The sequence below is a fragment of the Myotis davidii genome, unplaced genomic scaffold, assembly GCF_000327345.1.
Source record: "Myotis davidii unplaced genomic scaffold, ASM32734v1 scaffold175, whole genome shotgun sequence".
In the NCBI taxonomy this organism is placed as follows: Eukaryota; Metazoa; Chordata; class Mammalia; order Chiroptera; family Vespertilionidae; genus Myotis; species Myotis davidii.
This window is the reverse complement of record NW_006286972.1, coordinates 1,112,069-1,126,533: the sequence shown is the minus strand read 5'-3', so window position 1 is coordinate 1,126,533 and position 14,465 is coordinate 1,112,069. Positions and strand designations below refer to the sequence as shown.

The following is a 14,465-nucleotide window of genomic DNA, read 5'->3' as shown; positions in this document are numbered from 1 at the left end:
TTTTTTTAATAGTGTTTAAAATATTTTCTCACAAAAGATGGCTTGTAATCTAGCTATCTAAAATACACAGTGTAGGATTTGCCTTTGCTCTGAGGTGCAATTATTCTACAATGGGCTAATTTTGAGATGTCTTTGGGTTTTGTAGGGATCTTAATTGATGGATACCGTTGTTTACTTTCGAGGTTACAAAAGTTAATTTCGCTAAGCATAGGAATTGAGGACAACATGTCTGTGTTAAACACCAACTGTTTTGCTCTATGCCTGTTGTTTTGCAAAGAATGTGAAACATAATACTCATAATCACAAAACAGACAATTTGCAAAATTTTCCTTCACCTGAGTCTTGGGAGGGATGACACATCTTGCTGTGCTGGGGAGTGTCTCATGGTATTTTCTTCAGCAGCATTAACATCGTGTGTGTGCTTCTGTACTAAACTCTTTGTTCTGGAATAATGGAAAATAGGGCTTTCTTTGAAACAATCGGATATTCTGCTTCTCTTCTCAAACCTCCTTCCCTTCCATTTGCAGTTCCTACCACCGCAGCCAGCACCCCTGACGCTGTGGACAAGTACCTGGAGACGCCTGGAGATGAGAATGAACACGCCCACTTCCAGAAAGCCAAAGAGAGGCTGGAGGCCAAGCACCGAGAGAGGATGTCCCAGGTAATGTGACTCTTCGTGCTTTAGCCCTACAATTCTGGGAAATCTAGTCTGGCCTCTGCCGCAGAATCTCCACGGGGCTCAGTGGCCAATAAATATTTAAGGGTGGGTAGGAGTCTTTAATTTAATCCAGATTCTTAAAGATTTAAAGTCTTAATTTTCAATGTTTTCTATAAGGTATTGATTTGGAGGGGAGGGTTTTATCCTCCTGATCATTTCACCTAGTAAAGATCCAGGTATAGTAAGTATCATAGGATTGTGTAAGCAGAAATTCAATATGTCTACTACATTCTCGATGGTTTTATTGCTCTGTGTATATAGAGTACCTGTGACCATCATGTTGTAACTTAAAATCCCTTAAAACATTCTTTAGTTAGTGTTGAAGAATATTTTTGTATCAAATACCTGATGATTATATCATTGGACCAATCATTACTTACAAAGCTCATTCATAAGACCATAAAAACTTAAAACTAAGGTGAAGCATAATAACCATTTCATCTAGTCCCACATATATATTTTTAAGATCAACATAGGTTATTAGTAGACTATAGTAGACATGCCTTTTTATTTTCTGTCTTTTCCAATGATTTGATATCTGGGACCTAACTAACCCTGGGGAGACTGCCCCTCCCAGGGCGAGCCAATTCTTAGAGGTAGCAAATGACTGGCCTGCAAACACATCTTTCCTGTGCAAACCAGCCACTCAAAATCCAAACTAGTCAACCCTAAGTCCACTTAGCCATTTTACCCCACCTCCCTCATTCCTTCCATCCCAAACCACATAAAGGTTCTTATCCGTGTTTCCTTCTCACTCTCTGCCTCCGGACCGACTCATGCTTTCCCATGTGCCACATTGAAAACTGAGCAAGAAACTGTCTTCTCACTGGTAGTCGTCTCCTGATGTGTTGGCCTCGCCATACCTCAATCACAAGGGAACCTACATTGTAAAACATAGAACTACTAATGTATCTGGTGGAAAGGCACAACACAATTCCTTTTTTTTAAGAGAGTGACCGCAATACCTGAACTACTTAGGAATAATAGCACTGGGGGCGGGAGGGGCATAATCGCAATACTTGGGCTCTGGAATACAATGCAGTTCTTAATGAAGACTCAAATGTGAGTGGAACGACAAAGCTAGCTATACTGGAATAGCGATGTTTCATCTGAAACCAGTTCTTTTGAAAAATGGCATTTTTCTTTAGGAAAGACACAAGTTTTGTAATCTCTGTTACAAAAGCAAGGATGACTACGAGTCGTACTTACAGCCGCCGAGCTGATGTCCCCTAAAGCTAAACTCTCTCACTTCTTGTTTATGAAGCTTCCAGGTGCTTTCCACTGCCCTCAAAAGCCACATCTGGGACAAAAGAAAAGAAAAAGAACAAGGATAAATACTGAATGCTCAGCTTGGCGTTTCCAGTGCCTGTTCTCACACCCCAACCCCCTGCTCCCAACTCCAGATTTCCTACTTTTTCTTCCGCCCCCACCTGCTACCATCCTCATACAGGCAGCAGGAAACTGTTGTTGGCCTTGCTCTGCACGCACTCAGCTCATCTTGGCCTTCCCGTCGCTCTCTGCACTCACTTTCTCTGGAAATGCCCTTCTACTGCTCCTCACATTATAAGTCTCACCCATTCCTTACACCCCACATAATCCTCACCATGGGACCAGCAGTCATTGATCTTACTTTATATTCAGCTCGACATAGTTGATCCCCAATTTTATTAGTGATTATTTTATATACATATGTGTGTGTGTGTGTCTGTGTGTGTCTTATCTCTCCAGCTGGATTGTAAACTTTTAGTCCCTATAAGTTTATGTCACCTTACTAACCTCATGTTTCTTTTCTTGACCTTACTTAGTCTTTTTTTTTCTAATACAAATCCTGAGTTATTTTCCCCAATGTATCTTGATCATTTTGAGCCTATTAAGAGAATTGATTTCAAATGCTCCCCAATTTTTAGATATTATCAATCTCTCCCAGAATATGAACTTCATTTTGTTTCAGCACATCTATTTAACACATGACTTAGTTTGTCTACGTTTTAATAGATTTTCTTCATCTTTTAGCCATTAGCTATACCTGAGATAACGCGAGAGATGTTATCCTACAGCAAAGAATGCAGCCAGCCAGATCCAGCTGGTCACAGGAAAGTGATATGCCTGAGATCAACATTTATCTTTGTGATCTGTGCCACTGAATTCTGGGGACAGTTTGACTCTGAGCTTGCCTGCCTCTTAAATCTCTTGGTATTAGTTGTCATTTCTCTGCATGAAACTGCCAGTATTTGAAGATCCATAAATCCAGATGAAGCTAGTACTTTTCCCATGCAGTGGGAAATTGCTTCATAAGAAGATTGGCCACAGCCTCAAAGGCTGGATCCTGAACATTTCTTATTTTTTAAAAAGCAGTTCTTTAAATTAATTCTTATTGTAGTTTTTGTTGTTTTCTTACAGATACAGAGGATTTGGGTAATTTTTGGTATTTCAGTTTTTTGTTGTGGTTCATGATAACTCTTAATTTATAGATTTCTGTTGCCATATGTTATGACTAGAATCTATCAACTATAAGATGCTGAACGGCTTATAAGTACTTTTATTACTTATGAATCTATCAGTGTCAATGTATCCTTAAAATGAAGTTCTTTAAAATGAAAGTTGACCTTTCTCTAAATGTATTATTTTTAAGATAAGCATCATCATCTAGGAATGACCCTTCCTCATGTCACCAAATATAAATAAAATGAGCTCATCTGCTAGAATTGCCATTTTACGACATTGCCTGTAGGGCCACAGGGGACAAAAGCATGGTATTTAGAGCCACACAGATCTTGGTTTATATCCTTCCTTTTCCTTTTTTTCCTGCATAACCTTGAGTGGGTAACTTAACCTGTTTCAAAAATAAGGGTGGCCCTGCCTAATCTCACAGGCTGTTGTGAGGAATCAATTAAATGAGATAGATTTTGTAAAGCACTAAGTATTGGATCTGATATTTAGCAGGTCAGCAGTAATGTTATAGGAGTAAACCTAGTGTGATGTTATAGGTGAATTGTTTTCTTTCCGAGGGTGTAGGATATACTTAAATTTATCTGAAAATCAAAATTTTATGTCTCTAGAAATGCTTATTTTCAATTTATTAGCTAAATAAATCTCCTTAATTATTTCATGATTTCTTTGCTCGAAATGAAAGTTCTGAATATACAAGGTGAGATTGTGCAAGTTTAAGTTGGGAAATAAGTTTCTCACCTTCCAGTGAAACATTTGATTTCTCTCTCAAACTAATTTTGAGATTCCTGCCTGAAGAATTCATAGTAGAGTACCACCACTGAGAACATTCTTGAAGCAGGAAATTGAAATATTCGCAATGCAAGGCTTATCTCATCCATAAAAGCAAAAGCAGTCTTCCCTAGCCCCTCCCCGCAGGGGCCCTTCATTAATTCTTGGAGACACCAAAGCATCTGGGACAATATGTTTCTGTTCTTCCGTGTTCTGTTCTTTTTCATAGCAATGGATCATTTTCCCCAATTTTGCTGCGAACTCTTTAGGTCATTTTTAATGTGCTTGTCCAGTGTAGTAGAGCATATATCCCATAATTTCATGAAAACAACATGGGGGCACTTGTCTTGTATCTTATACAACAAATTAATGCCAATACACAGTAAGTATCTAATTAAAACCTCACTTGGTGATTTGATGTGGTGTGACCTCATAGTTATTTATTCCAAACCTCCCCTTTTTTTGTGATCTTGAAGGTCATCGGAAAAATCAATTCCTTAGGGATAAATACCTATAAATAAAGAAATCAAGTTGTCTCCTGGTTTGGAAGTCCACAGAGTTTCCCAGTAAACATCTGTTAACAAACCAGAATTTTGCTTTCTTGAACTTTCTGTTCTTCATTTTATTTAGCTCAGTTAGGAGTTGCACTTTAAAACAAAACAAAACAAAAACCCAAAACACCAGGCCAATGGGAAACAAAACAAAACAAAACAAAAACCCAAAACACCACACCAATGGACAGCAAGTAGTTCACTTGAAAAGGAAAAGGCAGCCGTAGGTGGTAAGAATCTTCCAACAATTTGCACAGCTGCAGACTTGTGCTGCATTCAGATCAGTGAGTGAACTTGACTCATGGAAATCCTAGGTGACATCAAGGATGAGAGGAGACTTCGTTTTTCTACAAAACAGATGAGCCTGGTCATTAAATTAGCATTACTTGCCAAGAATACTGTTTGCTGCATTCAGAGCGTTATAATGTGTACTTCTGAGAATTTCTAGCGGGATCTAGGGCTGTTTATAGTGTGGGTTGGCAAGCAAAGGGCCCTAATTAACTTGGGTTGGATCTCAGGGTTTCTGACAACAGAAGTGTTTTTCCTAAAGTCTTTTCCTTCCTCCAGTATGTACTATGGTTTTGGTGCTGTGTTCACAGTATGTCTACACACGCATAAAATGTTATATGTGCTTCCCGCCCACACACACATCTACTGCTTGAAATTTTGTAACTTGCTTTCCCAAAAGACTAAAGCCAATGTGTTCAATTTAATGTTAGAAAGCATTGTTCAGGAAATAGATGCCTTTATGAATTGTCGACATTTGTGCACATCAAGTAAAATGACCTTCAGCATTTTCTCGGGAAAAGAAAAAAAGACCACCTTTGTTTCAAAGGGCCATATTGCTGCAATAAATTTGAATATTTATGCTCATTGTACTAACAGGATAGATTTACATCTTAGTGGGAGGTCAAATATTACTGAGGTAAAACTGGAATGTGATAATTATGTACAATGTCAAATGTAGGAGAAAAACATCATCTATCTCATTAAATCTGTCTGTGACAAAAGAACTGACTTTAAATTTAAATGCTTTCTTATTTTGTAGGTCATGAGAGAATGGGAAGAAGCAGAACATCAAGCAAAGAACTTGCCTAAAGCTGATAAGAAAGCAGTTATCCAGGTAAAACCTGAGCCCATTCTCATAAGAGGTGCATGCCAGCAACCCCCTCCCCCATTCATGTTTCCCATCGTCTGCTGGAACCTCATTTGTGATTGTTCATATTCTCATCAACTTGGATTACTGCTCATCATTGTCTAGTAATTGAGTTGCTTAAACTCTGCCTTATATTTGCTCCCAATTAGCTTAAGTTATAATTCATTTCCATAAAACTCACATTGTTATTTGCGGCCTACTTTTTAATCAATAATATATCTTTTTGGTTGCCATAATCTTCTGCTGTTTCTTCCCCTGGCCAAAAAAAAATATATATATATATGTAATTAGAATTTTTAACTGCAGCCCCTCTCAAAATTACCTTAAGTAAATGAGAGATTATCATGGTCATTTCCTTAAATTAAAATACTCTAAGAGAGAAATATTTTTTTAATATGCAATGTGATGTAGAGTTTCAAGAATACATAAACTTATCCTACATTTTCATTAGTTGAATCAGTCTTCAGGGGCCACATAAAATAATGATTCATAATGAGAAGTGTAAGTTGGGAATGATGGTGAAATCTTTGAATGAAGTGACATTTGATGTCCGTTTAAACAAATTTCAAACTTGCTGCCCCCTGCAACTTGCTCAGTTCCCGGTTGACATGTGCATGTGTTTGGACGGCAGCACTTCCAGGAGAAGGTGGAGTCTCTGGAGCAGGAAGCCGCCAACGAGAGGCAGCAGTTGGTGGAGACGCACATGGCCAGAGTGGAAGCCATGCTCAACGACCGCCGCCGCCTGGCCCTGGAGAACTACATCACCGCGCTGCAGGCCGTGCCCCCGCGGGTAGGTCCCCCTCCCAGCAGGCAGAGGGCCCCGGCTCTGGGCACGCAAGGCCACGAGAAAGAGGTCTGGAGAAATGCCATGAGCACCACAGGTTAGAGGTTTGCCCTGAGTTCATTCATTCCATGTTGAAGGTTAAGGGTCCCAGGGCAGCTGCCTCTGCAGGGCTCTCATCACCGCAGACATGTTTTCCCACAGACAGGCAGGCAGGCCTCCCAGGGGCTCAGAGTGCACGGCCTGGCTTGAGTTGACATCCCAGGCATGGTGACCTTTCACGGTAGAGATGCAATCGGGGAACCAGAAACCTAGCCCGGCTCCTCATCAGATGTGATGTCACTGAGGTCAAGAAAAGTTGAGATCTGGCCGAGTTATAAGATTTTTAGCGGAAGATGAGAAACCAGAACTAGAATGTCCTGCTCAGCGCAGCGCCCATATTCCCTGGTCCATCATGAGGTCCGCAGCAAGGAGCCTGATGTGTGGTTTTCAGTGATAGATGCCCATAGAGGCTGACCCAGCGATGCAAGTATCGATTTCCTCGCTGAAGGTTTGTGGGAGAGGTTACTCCGGGTGTAGGAATATTCTGAACATGAGTGTGTGTACACTAGGTCTTCCCATACTACCCATGAGTAAGTGAAGGATGCTGAAATCTCCAACTGGAACTGTGGGTTGGTCTGTTTTCCATGTGATGCTGTCAGGTTCTGCTTTGTGTGTTTTGGGCTCTGTTTTTAGGTACATAAACGCGCAGTCCTTTTTTGTCATTACTATTTTGTTATTTTAGTGTTTGCTATAGGGTTTGTAGAAAATATTTTGAACTTTTCACAGTGATATACCACTTCATGTATATTACAAGAACCTTACATTATGTCTTTACAAAATGTCTTTACCTTACAAAATGTCTTTACCATTTTCCATTCCCCATTTCCTATCTTTGAGCTGTTGTCATCACACTTTTTTCATATTATTATTTTTCTTTAAATAGTCAGTTATCTTTTAAAGAGTTTTAAGACCTTTTGGACTAATTGAATTTTTTTAAATAATTTTATTGTATGCCCTTGGTTGCCTTTTTAGCTATAACTGATTTGTTATTTTAGTGTTTGCTGTAGGGTCTGTAGAAAATATTTTGAACTTTTCACAGTGATATACCACTTCATGTATATTACAAGAACCTTACATTATGTCTTTACAAAATGTCTTTACCTTACAAAATGTCTTTACCATTTTCCATTCCCCATTTCCTATCTTTGAGCTGTTGTCATCACACTTTTTTCATATTATTATTTTTCTTTAAATAGTCAGTTATCTTTTAAAGAGTTTTAAGTAAGAAGAAAAGTATTTATTTATCTATATAGTTATTTATCTATATATGTTTCTGGTGCTCTTCATTCCTATGTAGATCCATATGGAATCATTTTCCTTCTATCTGAATGACGTCCTTTAAAATTTCTTTTAATTCAGGTAGATTGGTGAAGAATTGTTTTGCTTTAGTTGTCTAAAAAGTATATTTATTTCACCTTTATTTTTTAAAGACTTTTTACTGGAGATAGAATTCTAGGATGGAGTTTTTGTTTGTTTTTTAAGTACCTTAATGATGATGCTCCGTTGTTACTTACTTGTGCTATTTCCAAAGAATACTGGTGTTATCCTTTTCTTTTCTTGTCTCTGTATGTAATATAACTTTTTATCTTGCTACTTTTAAGATTTTTCTTTATAATAGCTTTGAGCAATTTGATTATGATGTGCCATGGTTAATGTCAATCTGCCATTAATCCCATCTGGCTATTTTTCTTCTTAAACATGATAGTTTTCATATCTAGAAGTTTAATCTGAGTTTTTGTTTCTTTGTTTTTTTTATATCTTCCATATCTGAACTTTTTGAACTTATAGGGTACATTATGGTAACTCATTTAATATCCTTGGTTGCTACTTCTAACATCTGTGTCAGCTTTGGGTTATTTCTGATTAATTTTTCTTTTTATATGTGATATATTTCTGCATCATTTCATGCCCAATAATTTTTTATTGGTTCTCAGACATTGTGAATTCTACCTTGTTGAGTGCTGGACATTTGTGTATACCTGAAAATCCTTCTGAGTAATCTACCATGTTGAGTTTTCCCACCTGGATAGTACAAACAGGCATTATTCCTAACCCTGTGTGAACATCAGGCACCGTTAGCTCTAATCCTTTTGGATGATTTTTGTTCTGTGGCCTCAATTAGTTTCTTTACATGCATGCATTAATCTTAGTCAGCTACATTCTCAAGGGGCATCCTCTGCAAATCTCTGGCTTCTCTCTGAGCGACCCCCTCCTCTCCAATATTCCCTCCTATGACTGCAAGCCACCTTTGCCTCTCTAGACTCTCACTCCACGTCTTCAACTCTGAGTCTGTTAGGCTCTGCTGGGTTCCCAGGCCCGGAATCACAGCCCGGAAACTCAAGGCAGTAAACTTAGGCATTTGTAGAGCTCACTTCATTTGTTTTCCATTTCTCAGTGCTCACTATCTTCATCTGACATTTAATATGTTTTAGAAACATAGTTCTATTTTTTCCCCATTTTTTGGATGTTACAGGTGGCAGGTTAACCTGTTTCCCATTACTTGATCTTGGCCGGAAGTGGCAGTCTATGTATGTGTACATTATGTAACTAAACCAAAAGGCCACCGACTTGCCCCAGTTCTTGCCATCATTTTGGTTTTTCTCTCTGTGGTAAAGCTACAGCAGAGGAAGCTTTGAGGAGCCAGAAAGTGCTCCTGGTGCGCTTCCAGAAAGCAAGATAGTATTGATCCTGTTCTACTGATCATGTCACTGAGATTGAGTGGCTGGGCCAGGGTGACACCACTAGCAGTGGACAGGGTGGAGCTGTGAATCACAGTTGACCACTGTAGTGCTTTCTTCCAAGGCCATGCTTTCTCGCTGAACAAAAAGCTTTTGAAAAAGAATATTCACATTAGCATTTTAATTTTCTATGCAGAAGAAGAAAAAAAAAAAAGAAAAAATCTCTGTCCCAACTGTGCTCTGTAAAATTCTCTTTGTTTCTTTGGAGAAAAAGTTCTGTGGTTGCTCTCTTTTTCTAGGGGCCTCAGTTTGGGAGGTGGGACCATCGGGATCCTTTGCCAGAGCAGGACAGGGTGGTGGTGTTGAGACCGGAACATTAATAGCTGCCATTTAGCGAAGCATTCCAGCTGGAAGTCCCATCTCTGAAGTAAGATCTTTGCTAAATGGTCGTTGATAGAGCTAAAAATAAGACGAGGACTGAATGGAGTCTTTCACGAGTGCACACACTTCAAATCTTTCGATTCAGCCCATCGGCCATCACAGGAAGGACACAGACAAGAAGAATGTCTGCCAAAGCTTCGGTGCTAGCAAAGGGGATATTTTTACATTGGTCAGAACCGTGCTTGTTCTGGGCCTGGTGATCACCTCACATCGAATTAGACAGCATTTTATTAGAAGTTAAAAACTGGGTTAAGACGAACTGTTTTACTGTCTTAAAAAATCAGATTCTTGTTGCTTGATGTAGGGATTCGTGTTGAGTTCTTACCTGGAAATGAATGAAATTCTCCCATGTACTACCAACTGGCGCCAGGTAGTCACAGGCCTGCAGTCGTGGCATTACCTGACACTTTTGTTGTTACCGTCTTTATCTGAGTGTTCTGTGTAAATTCTAGCGTACTACTGGATAAGGCATTTAGCTCTGCACTTGGAAAAATGCAAGAAAATTCTAAATCCCTTCGTGAGGACTTTTATTTATTGCTGTTGAAAGACATAAATCAAAAGCTTGCCGGTTATTACCTGAGAAAGGTCACATCTTGCATTGGAGCCAGAAATAGAAATTTCTGAGATCTCCCTCGTGTGTCTGGAAGATATGAAATACTCAGTAAAAGTTGAATATAAGGATGAATTAGTCTGGTTTTTTTTCTGTAGATTCTATAGCTGATATTACCTTTAGAATAATTGTCCCTTTTACCCTGACTATCCAGTCCCAAACTTTGTAAACACGGGAACCAGCAACAACATGGGTTTATTTTCCCAGGGCCTTTGGAGCTCAGGTTTAATCCACGCTTTCATCTAGACTTTTAACCCAAGCGTGGAGGTATTGCGTGATGATGTTCCATTCAGCTAAAGTTCCTTGTTCTACCATGTGTGAGTCCTCACGCCTGTGTGTGCTTTATGTTCCAAAGTTCCTTTTTAATAAATTACATGCCTACTGACTGATACACTGAAAGGCCAATGCAAAAGTACATGCTTGAATCATATTTAGCATTTATATATTTATATTTCAAATATTATAATAGTTAAACACAGTTTTATTTTCCCAGGAATAGAAGTATAGTGCAGGTGGGTTCTTCCACTTACAATAAACCCTTCGTGTCCATAAAAGTTTCATGGACAATCAAAGAGTTGGGCTTTTTTCCCCCCCAAAAAAGTTAAATCCCCCCCCCCCCCCCCCAACCCCAAAGGTGCATCACACATAGTTCAACTTTGGAGGTCTTCAAGCTGCCAAACCTAAGTACTACTTAAACCTAAATTATTATTTGACAACCAATCCTGCTCTTCTGGTCTCTTACTTCATCACAGGTCATATTCAGCATGTATGGCCTCATGAGATATGAGCTAAACACTATCTGAGCCTTCCTACTTGTAACTGTCAGAGTTCTACTTCATAGAATGAATGAAGATGATATTGCCTGCCTAGTCAACATTCTCCGAGATCTGAAGAGAAATTAGCATTAAATGGGATCCTGTACCGTGAAACTAAAGGCTGGCTAGGAACTTCTATTGAAAATCAACTTTTTGTTGTAGACTTAGGTCTGCAAAAACTTAGGGGCTCCTTATTAGTAAGAATTGAAATGTGTTAAAGATGAGAGGTGAATAACCAAACTTGCTTTGTAATTCTTAGATTTTTTGAGTCTTTACAGATACGTTGTGTAAATCTTCTGTTAGACAATATCCTAATTATTATTCTTACTCTAATGAATTTTAAGCATTTTCTATGTGAAAGTAGGAACTGGGAAATATTTTTGTGTATTCCTGTCCGTTGGTCTGTGTATCTGTGTGCCCGTGTGTTGTTTTGTGTTTTCCCAGGTTCTCATGATTGCAGCCATGTCGGCCATACTAAAATTAATTTCATGCTTATAACTGATGCTTCACATTCAAACTCTCATTATTTAATGGAGAAAAAATTTTGGCAGCGTCTTTAGCACCCTTTTCTTTCTCATTTCTGATTAGTTCATCCAAATGTTAAATTTCCCTGAAATTCCTGAAAAGCTTCTGTATAGAATTCTTTGGTAGAACATTCATGTCATGATTTGTGAGACTTACCATTTAAGGAGCACGGTTTTGACCTTATTTGAGGTTTTGTTTAACATTATTTGATTAATTCTAACAACAGGGCAATCAATATTGAATAAGAAACAATCACCGGAAAAACGAAAGGATAGCTGTTAATGGGTGTGTTGTGACAGGAAAATTAGTGAATGCCTAGGGAGGTTCCAGCTAAATCAGTCCTTAGCCAACATGATTGTTCGTGTAAATATTAAGTTTTATAAAGCAAAAGTGAAATTGAGGTGCTTATCACTCTTTGCCACAAAAGAAAAAAAAATGAAGCATTTATAGAATATATGTAGATAGCATACATCTCCAAGGTAAGTAGGATACATCTACTCCTCAATATAATGGATGGTAAATAAGTTAAAAATTATTTGCTGAGTTCTTAACATATGAAGGCCCTGAGAGAGATGAATACTAAGATGTTTAAGACATTCCACCCTCACATTTTTAATATTTTCAAAATTTTGTCAGGCTGATCAGAATTTACTTAAAGGACTGCTGGGTTAGAAATCATCTTTGAGAAATGTAAATAATTATACTATGCCTGATGTTAACGATTCGTTCAGCATTCATTTATTTAAGTTGAGACTTGTAAAAACTGATGAGCAACCAGGGGACTCATTAACTCGAGAGCATTTAAGGACAGACCAGTAACAAACAGGGGGTGGAAGGAAGAACAGGAAAACTGGCGTTTATTAAGCCGAATCCTACAAACTAAGTTGAGCGGTTTGCATGCCATTTCGGTAATGCGTCTCGGTCTTACCGCCTTCCCTTGCTTGAGTCTTTACCAAGTTTAATAGACAGATCTTGCTAAAGACCAGCCGGGCGTTTGTAACCAGAGACCATGGTGGGTTCTGTTTTTAATTGAATTAAGTTAAAAAGAAAATACAGGAGTATGTAAGACAGGCATTCGCTTGAAAGCTGTCCTGAGCCTCTGAGACGCTATTCATCACCCGGATTACCTCCGGAGCAGAGCCCCACAGAGTCACTGCCTGCAAAGTCGCAATAGCTCTTCCCCAGATGCTGTCAAAACATATAGCGCCGGGACATCAGGTTTGTTCCAGCGGAGGGTTCATGCATATACTTACAGGTTGATCTCTATTTTCATTCCATCTTTGACATGAAAACTCACTATGAAAGCATAAATATTTGGGGGGTTTTTAGACAAATGCATGGCACATTGTTGTTTTTTTTTAAATTGATTTCAGAGAGGGAGAGAGATAGAAACTTCAGTGATGAGAATCACTGATCATCTTCCTCCTGCATGCCCCCTACTGGGGATCGAGCCTGTAACCCGGGCATGTGCCCTGACCGGGAATCCAACTGCAACCCTTCAGTCGGAGGCTGACGCTCTATCCATTGAGCCAAATCAGCAACAGCTGGAGTCAGACTTTATTTTAATCCCAACCCACCACTTATTAACCAGGTTACCCTAAATAACTTTTAACTTTTCTGTTCTTCAATTTCCTCACCTGTAACATGACTAAAACCTACTTCACAGGGTTTTAAAGATGTATGTGGGATATTGTTGGATGAGATAGTAAATGTAAATAAAGCACTGAGCCCCATGCCTGGCACATACATAATCATGTAGTGAAGTGTTCAAGAGGTGATGCACGCAGCAGGTATAACACACTATTATAAGAACATCATGAATCACTGTATACAAATAAGAGGCAACTCTGGAAAACTGGCTTTGGATACCTACCCATAAAAAATAACACTTTTGCCGTAACCGGTTTGGCTCGGTGGATAAAGCGTCGGCCTGCAGACTCAAGGGTCCCAGGTTCGATTCCGGTCAAGGGCATGTACCTTGGTTGAGGGCACATACCCAGTAGGGAGTGTGCAGGAGGCAGCTGATTGATGTTTCTCTCTCATTGATGTTTCTAACTCTCTATCGCTCTCCCTTCCTCTCTGTAAAAAAATCAATAAAATATATTTTTTTAAAAATGAGTGAGTCAAAGAAGAAATAAAAGATGAGCTCAAAATACATAGAGAGACAAATGATCATGACAACACGACATACCAAACTCCCCCCCGCCCCGCCATTTTGGAAGTCCCAGGTCATCCCCTCTGATCTAAAAGCTATAAATCAGGGCTCCCACCCCCCCACCTTGGATTTGATCATTTACTAGAACAACTCACAGAACTCAGATGGCTGCTCCCCTTAACTGTACGTGATTCCTTATAAAGGATGGAACTCAGGAACAGCCAGGTGGAAGAGATGCATGGGCAAGGTGGGTGGGAAGGGGCGCAGAGCTTGCCTTCCCCCTCTGCGCACATCATCCACACTGCACCCCCGCGGATTCACCAACACATACACGTTTTATAACAAAAGATGCTCCTGTCACTCAGGAAATGACAGTTTGGGGAACTCTATGTCAAGTTCTTGGGGCAGAGACCAAATATGTATTTCCTATTATGTCACAGTAACCAAAATAAATTATGCCTAAGAACTAGCAAAATATTTGGGGGTGGTTGTGGGGGGGGGAGTTATGCAACCTCCCAGCTTTGACCAAAGGTCACTGATTGGTGAGTGACAAGGTAAGACCCACCCTTCTAAATAAATTATGCCTAAGAACTAGCAAAATATTCGGGGGTGGTTGGGGGGGGGGAGTTATGCAACCTACCAGCTTTGACCAAAGGTCACTGGTGAGTGACAAGGTAAGACCCACCCTTCTCAATGTATAGAGCAGCAGCCTGT

General features: G+C 39.4%; 1 protein-coding gene across 7 annotated transcripts in view; it reads left to right on the top strand.

Moving 5' to 3' along the window:
• APP (amyloid beta precursor protein) overlaps positions 1–14,465 on the top strand; it is a 162,507-nt gene that overhangs the window by 84,353 nt on the left and 63,689 nt on the right. For all 7 annotated transcript variants that reach the window (XM_006758760.2, XM_006758759.2, XM_015560683.1 and 4 more), the window contains 3 exons: positions 528–661; positions 5,537–5,611; positions 6,276–6,434. In XM_006758760.2, coding sequence (XP_006758823.1) covers positions 528–661; positions 5,537–5,611; positions 6,276–6,434 — 368 coding nt within the window. The remainder of the gene's footprint in view (positions 1–527; positions 662–5,536; positions 5,612–6,275; positions 6,435–14,465) is intronic.